A 17,136-nucleotide genomic window follows, 5' to 3' on the forward strand; every position below is an offset into this window, starting at 1 on the left:
TCATCATTTGTATTTATTTGTACCCTATTTTGTTCAACCCTTATTCTTATACTACTATTTGCTGTTATTTCTGTGTTTCTGCAACAACTGATTCCCCCCAGGGATCAGTAAAGTAGTATCTTATATCATCTTATCTTCCATTATCTTTTAAAACTTGAACTACATTGTCTTGAAATGGGAAAAAATAGTTTCATAAATACTGCTCCTTCAGCCTGGAACCTCCTGCAGGACAATTTTGGATTGAGTGAGCTTGACTTTAAATGTTTTTGAATCAAGGTATTGGAGGAAGATGCATTAGCTGGTAGATTCTTTGACTGATTACTTTCTGTTATGTGATCCATGATATGTTGTCATGTTTTAGAATTTAGTGTTGTTTGTCTGTAACTTTGTTGGAAGGTGCTGCTGCTGATCTTGGCCTGCACACTCTTGTAAAAGAGACTCTTAACCTTGATGAGGTTTTCCCATAGACTATATAATAAATGAACGTAGTATCACTGATGTCACCCATCTGTTCCTGAGCGCTACTTTAAAGCCAATTGTCGGCAGGCGCCATATTGGAAATGCTGAACAAAACAAACGTTGTCTGAACTAGTGTAAGGTAATTAGGCGGGCCTTAAGCCTTTTCACTAACAGCTACAGGGTGCCCACCTGTCAATCAAGTCAGCCATGTCCTTATTTGGGCAAAACTTGTAAGCTTAATATCTTCGAAAATACAGAGTTATAAAAAAAATTCACCCCGTACAGTGTGCCGATTAGCTATTCAGACCCAAACAGTTTTTTTGAACCAGGCTGTAAACATGTTTATCATTATTATTAAGATTGTCTCTTTGAATGGGTGTGTATGTGGTTTCCGGTGTTTCTGCAGCCAGCCTCTAGAGGATGCTCGATGAACTGCAGTTTATAACACTTCTGCATGAGCTTTATATTTTAAGACCGGAGGTTGTTGCTTGGGTTTTCCTCGTTAAATTAATTTTAAAATAAAATAGAATAAAAAACATGACAGTATCCAAAGCTGTATACCTAAGTACTTCTGCTTTTTACTCTCAAAAGTAACACAGCAGATTGGGTACACTTAAATCTTCTTGGCTTGAATCATTAAGAACTTAATGAAAAAAAATGTTCAAACTCGTGATTTTAAGCAGAGGTTCCCAAAGTGTGGGTCGGGATCCCCTTGGGGGTCATGAGACGCAAATGGGGGGGTCGTGAGATGTCTTCCAGAATATTTTTTTTTTTTAAGTTATTTAAAAATAGTACATTTTACCCATTATACTACAAATATCGTCAAAAATAGTAGCTAAATTTGAAATAAAACCTTGAAAATATAAAATGTAATGAGTTTTCTGCCTTTCTTTGTTTCCAGATGACTCCTAAGTTTAGGGTTAATGAACAATTAATTATCATAGGCATCAGTATCAGTAGGTTCATTCATAACAGCACAGGAAACACAGACACATGATCATATAGGTAGGATCGTTTTCTGCAGACCAGCTAAATGAAGCCACTTTAAATCACTTTGAGGGACAGTCGGGGGTTGCAAGTCTTTGGCATCTATATTTTGGGAGTCATGGGCTGAAAAGTTTTGGGAACCCCTGATTTAAAGTACCAGCAAGAAGATAATATGTAACTGTAACCGGTGGGAATCTGCGTTGTGTTTGTTAAAGTTGACTGACAACCAACACCAGGACCTGCTCTGCGTTTATTCTGTTAGTCTGTTAATCAGACAGACAAGAACCTCTGAGTTTATAAAGTATGCAGCCCGCCACCGCTCCTCTCCCCCAGGGATAACATACAAAAGGGCGTAACATGCATAAACATTACATTCACATAAAAGATATAAAACACAATAATCATACCTGTTAATCAGACAGACAGGAACCTCTGAGTTTATAAAGTATGCAGCCCGCCTCCGCTCCTGCACAGATAAAAGCACATTTCAACTAGCTTAAACCTTCAGTGCACGCAAACCATCATGAAGCACGTGCACGTTCAGTTAGTCTGCTTAAACATGACTTTAAAAAGAAATAAGAGTAAACTCTGTTTAATATACACATTAAAACACTATACAGGACAAAAGCACACATAGAATAAATAAATATATGGAAACAGAAAAGTTAAGCGCCGGACACTTACCTCTCCCCCAGGGATAACATACAAAAGGGGAGAGGGAAGGGGGCAAATCAAATATGAAGGCCAAGATACCAACGAAGAAGAAAATGACCGGAAGACGAGGCTGCACTTAAAAATACTTTTAGAAAAACAAATACACAAAGAGGCTCTACACCAAGCGGCAACCTCTGGTCTAAAAATATGAGTCCAATGTGGAAGTGTTAAAAGCTGCAGTTCATCAAGGATCCGCTTGAGGCTGGCTCCCGAAGTACTGGAAGTCACATACACATGAATGGGAAAGAGACGGTCTCTAAAGCAGAAATAAACATGTTTACAGCCTGGTACAAAAGATGAGTGTAGTCTGGATAGCTCTTTTCTTGATGTCCTCTCACTGTGAGGGGGGTGAATTTTTATCTAACGCTGCAATTTCAAAGATATTGAGATTACTAGTCTTCCAATGAGAGGCACAGCTGCCTGCATGAACACTGCAGCTGTTGGCTAGGAGGCTCAAAGCCCGCCTCTTTACGTCACAGTGGCTTGACAGAAGCAATATGGCTGCCGCTGCCAATTGGCTTCAAAACAGCGTTCAGAAACAGAGATGGGTGACGTCACGGATACTACGTCCATATTTTTTACAGTCTCTACACACACAGGTATCATTTGTGTAATTATAAAGAAATAATAATTAATATTGCATTTTTAACCCTGTTACATAACACAACACAGCCCAAATAGGACATTTAACTTATGTACTGAATTTGACAAAGTAAATACCAAATCATTATTTAGGATTTTGGGGTGGCCAATCAGATTTTAAGGGTGGGGCATGGCCACCCCAGGCTACCCTCCGAGAACAGCCCCTGGTAAGTTGAAAAGTTGAAGTGAGTAAATCAAGTTTCTGGTTGTCGTCACATCATGTTTTTTATTTTTTTATATATGGGGGCGGATCTTTTTTTGACAAGCATATAATGTCACAATCTCTCCATAGGCACCCCTTAAGGTCTGGTTGTAAGATAGTTCCTGGTTCAAGCCAACAAGGCGCACACGAAAAGTAAGTGAAAACTCTGGTCTACACACCTGGAACATGGTCTGGACCACGAACTCTTCAGGAATCTGACGTTGACCTGCGAACAAACAGACCCAGGCTAACAAACGGAAGTGAAAGTAAAGAGTGGGGCATTTCCTGGTGACGGATCAGACCGTCGTGTCAGTCAGTGGAGGTGCTCTCCGTGTCAGAATGAGTTCTTTACAGTTTAACTCCGTGTTACTGGAGATCTCTAACAGTCTGTCCCCGGATCAGCTGGAACAGATCAAGTATTTGTGTCATAATGACATCGGGAAGAAATATTTGGAAACAATCGACAGCGGGTGGAAACTGTTTCAGTTTCTGAAGGAGAAACTCAAACTGGGAGAGGACAACACGGACTATGTGTGCCAACTGCTCGAGAAGGTCCGACCCGACCTCTCAGAGAGACTTAGAAACTTTGACTGTCAGCCGGAAAACAACGAAAACCTCCCGTCTGAACCAGAAAGAGGTGAGACATGAATTTACGCACAGCGCAGTCAGTCCGTGGGGCGGCGCAGTTTATCCAGTCCTTTGGGTCTGGTCTGCAATGAACTAACAGAATCAACAACATCTAGTCGGGCAGTTGTTTGCATGTTATTTATGTTAAGGAGACAATGATATGTCCTGTCGCTGTGTGTCTTAGTGCTGAGTGATACACAGATGTACCCAAAGACTGAATAGATGTAACATCCCCATAATCTAACATACAGAGGAAAACTACAGACTTAACTTTTTTTCTCATAAATAAAGGAAAGCAGGATTCATTTCTAGAAAGAATACATAGTCCTGTAATGGATATAACTGTGTTGATGCAGTGAGGGCTGATGTTTAATAACACTGGGTAGTAAGAGAGACTTGTTGTAACACATGTCAGTATAGCACAGTGCAATAATTCAAGCTGCTACAAGCTGCAGCCTTCAAATGGTCCTATAGGAGAACCTGTCTTTAAGTGTGAACACAGACTGATCATGAAACTGTGCTGGACTAGACAGCATTAATTCTAGCTTGGTGCACTTAATGCACTGAGTGTAAGCATCCTCTGAAATACAATAGCATGAACATTTGTATTCAGCCAGTCCAGCATACAGACTTTAAATACACAAAACAATGCTAAACCTCTGGATTTACACATGTACAAAGCTGCATGCAGGGAATGACCGGCTGTGCGAACTAGAATAAAGAAAACATTGGATATTTTTTGTCAACATTCAAATAATACACTGCTGTGTTTATTGCTTTTAGAGAAGCTCTGAAACAGAGATTCATGGGCATGCATTGCCAATGCAGCTCTAATGCCAACAGGCCCTTTAATGGCTCACCTGCACCAGGAAACATATGGGAATGTAGACCCATATGTAGATTGCAGAGGTAAGGGTGTGAGCTTTTGATTCGTGGAGCCAGAGCTGTGTACAACTACCAGATTGTGTATTTAGTACACACAAAATCCGACAGCTAGTATCACATTGAGTAATATTTGTAGTTTGATTGAAAGTGCATTGAATTAGAACTGTGCACACTGCCTTTAAAGGGGGGATATAGCACCCAGGAGGCTAGTAGACTGATTGCTCATCTGGTATCTGGAACTACATTAAAAATATAGTTTCACTATCAGAAAATGAATAAATATGCCCCCAAAATTACAGTACAAAAGTTGGAGCACCTTCAGTAGATGAATTTGATAACTTTTATTTTCAGTCTTTAGTGTGAGTCAAGCTTATAGACAGTATAAAGCATAGGCATAGTCTCCAGCCTCTTTTTTTCTTGTATATTTGGGGGTTTATGTCTTTATTTAAAGAGGACAGGACAGTGGATCATTGGGTAGAGTAGGAAACAGAGAACAGGGAGTGGCGTGTGGAAAAGGAGCTGAGTGTTGGAATCACCCGATCGAGGACTATTACAGCCTCTTTATGTGGGGCGCATGACTTCACCATGAGGCCAAACCTGTATATGAAGACATAATGTACTTTTATTTCTGGTTTATGTCACATCTGATCATTTATCCCACAGTCTCGTCTCATACTCAGTCTGTGAAAGCATTACGTTTTAATGGGCACAAGCTTCAATACATCTCTGAACATGACGGGACAGGTCGTCACGCCCATTAAGAAATCACCTCAGCACTGAACACAAACACATTTTGTAACCTGGTATTTTTCCATGCTGGTCATCCATCACTTCGACATGCAGCTGCTTTGTAACTGGAACATAACTTTGTAGACCAGATATATGTAAATGTACTGTGTTAGTTTACTCATTGTTCGTCCTAAAATCTCAACAGGGGCAGTGAGTAGACATTTTCAGACAAATCTACAAGACAGATAATTATGGTACTAAACTACAATGTTTGAGTGAAGGCCCTCTATATCCACCCAGAGCAGACAGAAAGTGACTGAATGTGAACTGGATGTGAGTTTGACAGAATAATCAGACTCTCCCACTCTTTTTGCACATTAACTGTTTACTTAATCATTTACTTATCTCGTATACTGTCTGCACCTTAATATCATTTGCACTGTTATCTATTTCATTTTCATTGTCCATTTTTAAACTGTCACTGCACTACCTGCACTGTGTACATAGGATGTTTTTATAGAACTGTATTTTATTACATTTTATTGTATTTTATATTTAAATTTTAGATATTTAAAAGCTGGAAGAGAGAAACAGCATTTCGTTTTTCCCGTATGTCTCGTATACAGTCATGTCCAAAAGTTTTGAGAATGACACAACTATTAATTTTCACAAAGTCTGCTGTTTCAGTTTTTATAATGGCAATTTGCATATACTCCAGAATGTTATGAGGAGTGATCAGCTCAACTGCAATTAATTGCAAAGTCCCTCTTTGCCTTGAAAATGAACTTTATCACCAAAAACACATTTCCACTGCATTTCAGCCCTGCCACAAAAGGACCAGCTAACATCATTTCAATGAGACACAGGTGTCACACACATTAACACAGGTGTGGGTGTTGATGAGGACAAGGCTGGTGATCAATCTGTCATGATTGAGTGACTGGAAACTTTAAAAGGAAGATGGTGCATGACACCATTGTTCCTCATCTGTTAGCCATGGTTACCTGCAAGGAAACACGTGCAGCCATCATTGCATTGCACAAAAAGGGCCTAACAGGGAAGTTTATAGCAGCGAGTAAGATTGCACCTCAGTCAACCGTCTATCCAATTATCAAGAACTTCAAGGAGAGAGGTTCAATTGTTGCCAAACAGGCTCCAGGGCGCCCAAGAAAGTCCAGCAAGCGCCAGGACCGTCTCCTGAAGGTGTTACAGCTGCGGGATCGGGCCACCACCAGTGCAGAGCTTGCTCAGGAATGGCAGCAGGCAGGTGTGAGTGCATCTGCACGCACAGTGAGGCGAAGACTTTTGGAGGAAGGCCTGGTGTCAAGGAGGGCAGCAAAGAAGCCACTTCTCTCCAGTAAAAACATCAGGGACAGACTGATATTCTGCAGAAGGTACAGGGACTGGACTGCTGAGGACTGGGGTAAAGTCATTTTCTCTGATCAATCCCCTTTCCGATTGTTTGGGGGATCTGGAGGAAGGCTTGTTCGGAGAAGACGAGGTGAGCGCTACCATCAGTCCTGTCTCTTGCCAACAGTGAAGCATCCCGAGACCATTCATGTGTGGGGTTGCTTTTCGGTCAAGGGAATGGGCTCTCTCACAATCTTGCCTAAAAACACAGCCATGAATAAAGAATGGTACCAGAACGTCCTCCGAGAGCAACTTCTCCCAACCATCCAAGGGCAGTTTGGTGATGAAGAATGCCTTTTCCAGCATGATGGAGCACCTTGCCATAAAGCAAAAGTCATAACAAAGAGGCTCGGTGAAGAAAACATTAAGATTTTAGGCCCTTGGCCAGGAAACTCCCCAGATCTTAATCCCATTGAGAACTTGTGGTCAATCCTCAAGAGGCAGGTGGACAATCAAAAACCCACAAATTCTGACAAACTCCAAGCATTGATTATGCAAGAATGGACTGCCATCAGTCAGGATTTAGTCCAGAAGTTGATTGACAGCATGCCAGGGAGAATTGCAGAGGTCTTGAAAAAGAAGGGTCAACACTGCAAATATTGACTTATTGCATGAATTCTGTGTAATTCTCAATAAAAGCTTTTGATACTTATGAAATGCTTCTAATTGTATTTCATTATACCATAGAAACATCTGACAAAAACACCTAAAAACCCTGAAGCAGCAGACTTTGTGAAAATGTAATATTTGTGTCATTCTCAAAACTTTTGGCCATGACTGTACAGTGAAAATTGACAATTAAAACCTTTGAACCTTGAACCTTTAGGAGGTTACTCTCTCCCTTATTATAAAACGTATTGGCTAACATCTAGTAATGGTATAAACTAATTTGATATTGAATCCTCCTGAATGAACACCTGACAGCCAATCAGATGAGAGTATTGTAAGCGTGTTCTGAATCACGTCCCTTGGCTGACTGATGTCCCTCTTGGCCTCAGGAGACATTTGACTTCTCTGTGTTTTATGAAGATGCTTGGTTTTAAGTAACTGCTTTCAAAAATATTTGTGAACTGTTCCTTTATTTTGTATTCTAAACCTTCAATGTCTCCCCATCCTCAGCCAAACTGGACATCGCCACAGAGATGATCGTAGAGAGTCTGGGACGAAATTGGCGTAAGCTGGGCCGCAAGCTGGGTCTGAGTGACACTAAGCTGGAGTCCATCTCTAGGAGACATCCCACCGAGCTGGAGGAGACGGCGGTGGAGCTCCTGAAGGAGTGGAGGAAGAGTCGGGGAGCAGAGGCCCGAACAGATGATGTGATAACAGCTCTGAGAGCCTGCAATTTCAACCTGACCGCTGATAAAATCGAGGACAAACTTTCCAAACTGACATGTCAGTGAACGAAATCTGATTTAAAGTGCTCAACCTTAATAAAGCTGTACTCTGATGCTGAAACTAAGCAAAAAAAGAAATGATATTTGAGTGAATGAATCGACTCTCTGATTGTAAACCTGCACGTGTGTGAAAGAGTGTGTGTTTACAGGACTGATCTCAGCTTGTTTCAGTGTCAATGACTTTGGTTCCATTAGATTTTTTTGTTTAAGGATAAAAAAAGAAATGAACTCTGAATTCTGTTGATTAAATGATGATTAAGTGCCCTCTGAAAGTGGCTGTGCAAACTTTACAGACATGCCAGTGTTTTTTGTTAATGTTCACCTGTAGTTGATGATTAGTTAATAGCTGCCAGCAGCTTTAGTTAAAAGAATCATTTTAAAGAGGGTTTTTTTTTAAGGGAAAAAGTGGACACAGCAGACTCTGTGATTAAAGGCTGGAACACTGTATTCAGTCAGTTGAAACAGGTATACAGATAGTATTTTCAAGGAATATTTTTTGGTACAGAGCTAAATCCCCTTTCCTATAAAGCAACAACAGCTGCAAACCATGACATGTTTGTTTTTCTTGTGCACAAATCCAAAGGGACGAGGCGTGTCGATCACTGAGCCATAGAGGTGCTGCTAGATTCCTGTGGCTTATGTTAAGCAGAGCTAACTAGCCACTGGTATTTGAGTTGAACTGATCATCTCGTCCAACCCTCTGCTATGAAAAAATGTGGATTTTCTTTTGGAATGAGCCTTTACTCTGAAATTATTCCATGAGATGTTTTGTGACTCAGAACAAATCAAACTAAAACAAAATGTAATTTGTTATGATTTATTAGATCCATGACATTTTTGTTTGTGATATGAAAATAGAATAATTTGGGATTTAAAATATGTCTCCTGAACATGTTGAGAATCTAAAAGTTGTTTGTGAAGTTTTCCATTTAATAAAACAGTCCAGCAAACTTTGAAGTGTGCAGGTTTATTCTTAAAAGACTACGCAAACTCATGTAAACCCGTCTGCTGTGCAAGCATGCACTGATGTCACTGGCCCAGCAGGTCAAAGGTCACGTGATGTCTCTGCAGAGAAGAGCACATCAGTCAAATACTTGCTCTAATCAAAGTGACTGGTTGAAAAGATAAAACAGCTCATACTATGTGTAAAAAAAATGTGCAGTACTTACAGCACTTGTAGAGCCTGTTCAACCTGTCGATGTCATTCTGGCTCATCTGGGTGGCCTGGCCAAAAGACACGTTGTTGTTGGGAATGGGCAGCATAGTGGGACGGTTGTTCTTGGAGAAGGCGTACCTGAAGAATCACAGACAGCACAGTGATGAGCTTTAGTTTGAGCAACCAGAGGGAGACAGTCCCTGATGTGATCATGATCAAAGGCAGACTCAGTGATTTGGATCTAGAAATGCTTCTTCCCTGTAGACACTGAGAAAGAAGAGTTAATGTACAGATCAGTCAGTCAGTGTGTGGGCTCAGGTGAAGTCTAAAGCTGTAGTATGCACCCATTACACTAAACTGAAATAAGCTGCATGTATGAGCTCAAACCACAACTTAGAAAGGGCAACATGTAACGTTCCCATTTTCAAAATGGGAGCAATCAAGATGTGTTTACACAAAGCATTGATAGAAATGCAAAATCTGTCATCAAAGCATTGCTTGGTCAGCCATCATGTTGTAAACGTTACACTGTGGCAAGGGGCGTCACCAGGAATTCTGGGCCCCCTGAAAAGATATCCCAGTGGGCCCCATCACCAAAGCCAACCCTACAAAATATAACATTGCTGCCATAATACTGGTTTATTTACATTAAACACACATATATATGCTTAAAACTATCCTGGTTCACTGACTCAAATCTAAGCTACATATCAATATTATTATTTTACCATTTCTCCAAATGTAACTGCACAATATTGACCTTCAGACTGTCCACCTCTGTAAACAAGATTATTTGAAGACAAGTGACTTGTTGAGTAACAACAAGGGGGCATTATTTGATATAATCTAACCTCATGAAGTCAAATAAAACTCTAAAAACCTGCAGTTTACTTTCAATCAGATTCAGCCACACTTGATGCTGTGAAAATATGACAATGACAAGCATTTTTATGCATGGGCAGCTGTTTAAATCACACTGATAGCCCATTGAAAATGTGTTTTTAACTTATTAATCGCACATCTACATTGATTGATCGAGGCTCACGGTCTGTTACGCAGCTACTGTCCACTCAGCACCCCAGGAGCTGTCTGCTGCTGACAGACAGCTGCGTCCAAATGTAAAGAAAGACTGAATGTTTGTTTATTTATTCAGATAATTTGAGTTATCTTATTGCAGTTATAACAAAACAAAAGAAAAGCGTAGTAGAAAACTTTCAGGCCCATTAAGGGCCCCCCTCCCCACTTGGGCCCTAGGTAGTCAGTCCCACTTTCCCCCCCATTACGACGCCCCTGACTGTGGCTTCCTCGGCATGCTTCTCATCTCAAGTCTGAGACTCTTCTCCCCCTGCCAACCTTTCCTTTTATCCGACAGGGGAGACTCCATAGGAAGGACGTGTATGTGAAAAAGGCTGTAGACTGTAAACAAGAATGGTATGTAGCCCTCCTAAGCTAACCACTGATAAGTTAACTAGTAGATCATGAACTCATTAGTATAACATTAACTGATGTGTCAAATCTACTGAGAAACAGGCACATTTTGTGGACTTTGCTGCCCCCTGCTGGCCATTAAAAAGCTGCCGGTTTAAGGCACCTGATTAATGGCTTTTTTAAATTGCAGCCAAAAGCTGTCAGCTCCTTACAGTCTACATCTGAGCCTCAAGTTTAGTCTGCTAGCCACAATAGATCACACATGATGATCCTTTCCAATAATCAAACATTTACAAAGAAACTGCAGTAAAGAACATTCTCACAGACAATTAGAAAGAAGCTGTGAGGTGAACAATATAAATAAAGTAAACAATAGCAGAAAAACATTCATACTTCTCGTATTGCATGACTGAGTTGTAGTCATAAGAAGTGCCCTGGTTCAGAGTGTTGATCTTGTCAAAGTTGTAAGCCATGCCTGCAGAGGTGAGAGGAAAAGCACAAGCATGTATAGTTTAGTCAAGTTTCAAGAAGCTTAAATTTTACTTTCAAAACATGAGCACAAAGGGTGACGCCTACATATATGAAGCAGCTCAAACTCTTTGATATTAATCATTATCTTTAATCTGCAGTTCTGCTCATGGCCACTGGGCGGTGGCAGCTCAAAACAGTTCAGAGTGTTAATAAATAATCTCCTCTGCCCCACAGTCTCAGCAGATGTGTGTCTAACATGAGTCTGGTCCTGCTGGAGGTTTCTGTCTGTTAAAGGAACTTTGACCTTGCCACTGTAACTTGCTAAATGCTGCAAAGTGCTCTGCTCATGGTGGATTACAATGAGATCAGACTGAGTCCTGTCAGTAAGATGGGACTGGATCTGATCCTGTCTTGATTTTGGTTCTTTGTTAATTATTTAACATAGAGTACGGTCTAGACCTGCTCTGTTTGCAAAGAGTCTGAGATAACATTTGTTGTGATTTGGAGCTACTTAAATTAAGATCGATTGATTGTCTAACCATCGATGATGTTTTCCCAGTACACCCTGATGTAGCTGTCCCTGTCGGAGCGAGTCTGCTCGTGGTTGAAGCCAAGAGCATGGAGCAGCTCGTGCTGGACGGTGCTGTGGTACAGGCAGCCCTGACGGCTCAGAGACACAGTCTGACCTCCACCCTGACGACCCACGTAGGAGTAGCAGCTGTTCAGACAGAGACAAGAGTCACTTTCTGTAATCTATGTCAGATTACACAGAATTACATAACAGAGGGAAAGCATTGGACAATTTTAAGGCTGCATTTTTGCATTTCAAGCTTCAAGTTTTTATTGTGCCAAACAATACGGTGTAGCCTCCCTGAACTGCACCGTGCAGAATAAGTGTAAGTACTAAGTGTAAAGTATCGTAACCTGTGATACATCAGTAACTTAATGACCCATGATGAAGATCCACTTTTTTATATAAGGTGTAAAGGTGGCTGCCTACCATGTTGTTACTTTCAGTGAAAATGTGTGATTCAATAAACTCCTGAATGTCAGCAAAATGAATATATTCATTTGTTTTATTATAAATACTTGAAAAGAAGAAGTGAGTTAGGCCTCATGATGGAGGCTTCATAAAGAGAGGTACAAAATATTAATAAGTCCTCCATGCTGCTTATACCCTTCCCCTGAACTCTGAACCCACAGACAGATCCTTACCCATCCCTGGACTCAAGGCTCAGCCACTCACGATCACCGTTCTGGTAGGGCCTGAAGCGAATGCAGGAGACAGCAGAGAAGGAATCCAGTCCACGAGTGATGATGGACCTCTCTCTGGAGGCTGGAAGAACAGAAAGGCAGAGTGAGAAATCTTGTTGTTGTTTTTGACAGTACTGCACCATACTTCCCTTACACATGTATATAAATTACATGTACGATTGTTCACTTGAAGTCAGACTGACCTGTGTTATTGTCACTGTAAGACTTGTTATTTCACTGTCATTATTACACAGCAAAGGCACTCATTCATGTCCCTAGAACTTTATTTAGACCCTGGTACTGGGTTGAAAGGAACCTTCAAAGTTCCCCATGTCCCTGAGTAAAGTTCCTGTGTTTGAAATGCTTTGAATAGAACAATCTATTTGTATATCTGACCACAAACAGTAAAAGCTTACAGTAATGGTTGGCAATGAAGAAGGGGATGTACACCTTCCCATCAGTCCACTTCTGCCACAGGCAGCCTCTGGAGGTGCAGGGGTCGGCGTTTCTGTCGGCACCAGGCTTGATAGCGATGTCTCCTCCGATCAGGGTGGGCTCATCAGGGCCAGGATCTGAAACACACACACAGGCGGAGGGCTGGGATTAAAAATACACAGTCGTAATTGAACCATTTATTGTTTAAAGGTGACATATCACGCCTTTTTCATCAATATATATTGGTCTAAGAGGTCCCCAAAACATGTCTTTAAAGTTTATGCTCAAAAAAACACTTTGAAATCAGATTTTGGTCTGCCTGAAAAACCCTCTTCTTCAGTCCTCCTCAGAACAGTCTGTTTTCTCTCTGACCACGCCCCCTCCGGAAGTGGATGTGCCTCAGCTCTCCAGCATGCTGATCTAATGTTTACATGTTGGCTGAATATACACGGCTGCTCAGAGATCACGTTACTTCAACCCTCTGAATCTGATCCAGAATCTGATCCTGACGGAGAGGCGCCTGTAGCAGGACCTTTATGAAGGATTGGTCACAGATTTAGTGTTTCTTGTTGTTTTATTTGTCAGTATGTAGACGTGTGTCTTGGTACACAGCTACAGCTATGAACATGTAGCTATGTGGCTATGCTAATTAGCGCTAGCACTTTTCCATGATAAATAAAAATCATCCACTAGATCTTCAAATCTGCAGACGTGGGGAGTAAAACCAACCTTTGTGTTTATTAAGACAGCCTACAACTAGCATGCCTCCCTCCTAAGCTCCTTGTTAGCACACATGTGTGCAGGGAATGAAAAACGGAGGGGGGATTCAGTATTATTTTATACAGTCTATGGGCTGAACAAGCTCCGAGCTCTGACTCCGTGACAGACCGGATATTGTTGTTACGTAACAAAAACACTGAAGTCTGAAACGGCTCGTTTCACACACATTTACAGAAAGGTGGAGAAATCAGAACAGGAGCAGAATGGATTCTTTTCATTCTCGGGGGGTTTGTAGACATGCCAGGGAAACATATTTCAGGTAGAGAACCATTAAAAAGTCTATTTTGCATGATATGTCACCTTTAAAGCTTCTTAATGTTGCAAATTCTTCAGTCCTACGGTTGTATAACTAGTAGATGATTGAGAAAGCCTCACTCACTGCGGTCTCTGTTAGCTCTCTCCAGAAGTTCACCAACAGAAAGCTCCCTGGATGTGTCCTCCTCAATGGTGGCAACATCTACACATATACAGTCAGTCACTAAACATCCACTAACACAGCATCTTATGTAGAAAATATATAAAGTTATCAGCTTCACAGAGAGGAACAAAGAGGTTACATGCAAAGACAGGAAATCTTACCGTCCTGTATTCATCCACAGGGACATGAAAAGAAGAGAAACATGATGACAGTTAGTCCAAAAGAAAGAATAGAATCCAGCTCTGCCTGCGAGGACAACCAACAGCTTCAGTTTTGTTAAAACTATAATCTGGAGGACAAATAGCTCAAACATTCAAGAGTGTTTTGTTGTGTGGGGGGCTTATTTAATTCAAAAGTCTGCTTCAAAAGGGAAAATGTAACAAGGCAGGGAGCATGTACGACTTTGTTGCAGATCTCTGTGTCCCTCTTTATTTTTAGCAGCAGCTGCTGAGCTCCTGTTTGCAAGTAGATGCTAACTGCTTGTTGAAGAGAGGGAGGAAGACTTTGATTTTCTGATATGACATGACCAGCTTTCTCACTTATTACCTGGCTGTGTTACCCGATCATTCATATCAAATAAGTCCATGGAAAGGAGTCTGACACATTCAGAGACCTTCAGGGTGAGACAAGACCCATGTGCTTTGAGTCAGGGTTCTGCTCACCCTGATGGGACTCTGATTTGCATAACCACCTTTTCATTACTCTCCATGCCTTACATGTTAAGATGAGGAAAACAAGAAATAGAAGTGTGATCAGAAAAAAGCATTAATGATATTTATCAAGGTAATTTAATAAATATAGAACAAATCTGTAATTTTATTTTTTATTCCTTTTTTCATATATTTACATTTATTTTTAATAATAATAATAATAACTAAGTTTTATATAGCGCTTTTCAATAACTCAAAGACGCTTTACAAGAGAGACAATAAATAAATACAATAAAGACATATAAGACAAGCAGACGACAAGGGAAGAGGTGGAATAATGAATGTGTGGGGAATGCCTGTTTGAAAAGGTAAGTTTTTAACTGTTTCTTAAATGAATGAAGTGAGTCAGAAGCATGGATGTGTGGGGGGAGAGAGTTCCAGAGGGTGGGGGGCGGCTATGTTAAATTTGCTTGTGTTTTGTCTTTTTGCATGTGTTTTCTTAAGTTGCAGTGCTGTGAGCTCTCCGGCTCCCGTATGTTTGCCTCTTGCATTGAAAACAAAAGATTTGAGAGAACTGATTTTAACCAGGAGATTCATACTGAACATAAACTGACCATTAATTTATCAAACATTGCATGAACAGCCCAGGATTCGCTGTCACATCGAAAAAAACAAGTTTCCTCATCCTTCAAAAAATATTTTATCCTAAATGAAGATGTGTTATTTAAGGTTTGATTTAAATTCTACACATAGCAGTCTGTTAGTTTTAACATGTTTCTATTAAAGTGTTAAAAAGAGATAAATCTGAGCAGCCCTCCAAGTCTGAACCTTGCAGACACTTTATATTCAGGCTTTCATGTCAAAGTGAGATCAGATGGATCGTGGATTTATTTCGTACCTCAGCCCAGGAAGAGGACACCAGCAGCAGAGCCAGAAAACTAAAGACCAACATGGCTGCAACAGACCTGTGAAAGGCAGATCATATGAGTCCATATGTCTCTACATTAACATCAATGTGACGTGTCAGACGGAATCACTGACACTGTGTGGTTCTTACCTGAGAGCCTGAAGAGAGAATGATTATCTCACCACTCCGCTGTGAGACTTTTTATACTCTCCAGGTACTCCAAAAACAAGTAAACAAGCCGCTATATCAAAATGTGCAAACAGCCACCTTTATCACCGTAAATGGAAACTTGTGAGTCCTTCCAGCATGTGTGAAACACTGCATCTGTCACCAGAGTGAGAGAGAGAGTGCTGCCATATCAGCAGCAGGGAATCTGTGTTTCAGGCTTTCACCTGATGCTTGTGTCTGTTTGAAGAGTGTCGTCCTTACAGGAAGCAGACAGGGGATCTGTCTGGATCATGGTCTCTGTTCATTGCTGTGTCATCAATCAATCAATCAATCTTTATTTGTATAGCGCCAAATCACAACAAACGTTATCTCAAGACGCTTTTACAAACATAGGAGGTCTAGACCACACTATGTCAAATTATGAACAGAGACCCAACACCAAGACAGGGTAAGACTCAGTCTGACCCCACCTTAATCCATCATGAGCATTGCACATTGCAGTATTTAGCTAGTTACAGTGGTGAGGACAAACTTCCTTTAACAGGCAGAAACCTCGAGCAGAACCAGACTCATGTTAGACAGCCATCATGCCTCGACTGAGTTGGGTCTGGAAAGACAGATAGAGGGGAGTAAGAGAGAGAGGTGATAGTGATGAGACGAGTCGTAGAAGCTGTTGCCGCTGGAGTCCAGCACGTCCGTATCAGCTGGAGTCCAGATCGTCCACAGCAGGAGGACGTCTACGGCAGCTCAGAGGAATCTACGAGACAATGGAGCTCAGGGACTCCAGAAAGGTCTATGGTTAGTAACTTTAATGGGACAGGCAGAGTTAAAGTAAGTGATGAAGGGGTTGAGGGGAAGAGGGTGAGCTAGGATCCCAGTGTGTCAGTGTGCCAGTTCCCCCGGCAGTCTAGGCCTATAGCAGCATGACAAAAGCTGGTCCAAGCCTGATCCAGCTTAACTATAAGCTTTATCAAAAAGGAAAGTTTTAAGTGTTGTTGTTGTTGTTAGATGGGATGAGGTCAAAGATCTGTGAATTCACTTCATATTTGTTCAGACCAGACGGGGGAAAGCCTTTTCTCTGTTTTTCTTTGTGCAAAGGAAACACTGTCATGTAGCTGTTGACAGAGCTGCTGTCTGAGGTCTTATTGTTTGCTGTGACAATAAGATTCATGTGAACTGAAATCAAGTCCAGCTTATGAAATGGTCTAAGACTCTAAAATATGTATGCACAGTCTACATACTTTTAAATGTTGATGATATGAAGCTACTGTTTTCAATTTCCCTCTAACTTATATTTCTATTGATAAACCAGTCGAGCTTCAAGGTTTATCAGCTGTTCTGTAGCTTTTATTGATACCAGTGTTGCATTTCTGTAAATGTTAAATAATTCTACGAGTTTTGATCATACCTCTCTCTTCAA

The 17,136-nt window shown here is 41.0% G+C and overlaps 2 protein-coding genes across 2 annotated transcripts; one reads left to right on the top strand and one right to left on the bottom strand.

Annotated features, from left to right (window-relative positions):
• Positions 1-3,047: 3,047 nt before the first annotated feature.
• On the top strand, positions 3,048-9,003 carry fadd (Fas (tnfrsf6)-associated via death domain). The gene is made up of 2 exons (XM_034680852.1): positions 3,048-3,641; positions 7,775-9,003. Exons 1-2 carry the CDS (start codon positions 3,344-3,346, stop codon positions 8,053-8,055), a joined length of 579 nt encoding a protein of 192 aa, XP_034536743.1. The 5' UTR covers positions 3,048-3,343; the 3' UTR covers positions 8,056-9,003.
• LOC117810862 (low choriolytic enzyme-like) lies at positions 8,855-15,722 on the bottom strand. Its single transcript, XM_034680851.1, has 10 exons — positions 15,699-15,722; positions 15,540-15,606; positions 14,153-14,156; positions 13,953-14,030; positions 12,775-12,930; positions 12,320-12,440; positions 11,644-11,822; positions 11,027-11,108; positions 9,219-9,343; positions 8,855-9,114 (listed from the first exon to the last, which is right to left on the bottom strand). Coding segments are annotated over exons 2-10 (801 nt in total). The 5' UTR covers positions 15,594-15,606; positions 15,699-15,722; the 3' UTR covers positions 8,855-9,112.
• Positions 15,723-17,136: the final 1,414 nt, after the last annotated feature.

The sequence above is a fragment of the Notolabrus celidotus genome, chromosome 3, assembly GCF_009762535.1.
Source record: "Notolabrus celidotus isolate fNotCel1 chromosome 3, fNotCel1.pri, whole genome shotgun sequence".
NCBI classification, from domain to species: Eukaryota; Metazoa; Chordata; class Actinopteri; order Labriformes; family Labridae; genus Notolabrus; species Notolabrus celidotus.

What these genes read in the sequence shown, in the direction of transcription:
- fadd (XM_034680852.1), top strand. Translation starts at nt 3,344, where the DNA reads ATGAGTTCTTTACAGTTTAACTCCGTGTTACTGGAGATCTCTAACAGT. An exon ending in CCCGTCTGAACCAGAAAGAG is followed by an intron (nt 3,642 to 7,774) that starts GTGAGACATGAA and finishes CCCCATCCTCAG; the next exon opens with CCAAACTGGACATCGCCACA.
- LOC117810862 (XM_034680851.1), bottom strand. Translation starts at nt 15,593, where the DNA reads ATGTTGGTCTTTAGTTTTCTGGCTCTGCTGCTGGTGTCCTCTTCCTGG. An exon ending in AGCCTTGAGTCCAGGGATGG is followed by an intron (nt 11,823 to 12,319) that starts GTAAGGATCTGT and finishes CTGTCTGAACAG; the next exon opens with CTGCTACTCCTACGTGGGTC. An exon ending in CTGGGAAAACATCATCGATG is followed by an intron (nt 11,109 to 11,643) that starts GTTAGACAATCA and finishes TCACCTCTGCAG; the next exon opens with GCATGGCTTACAACTTTGAC.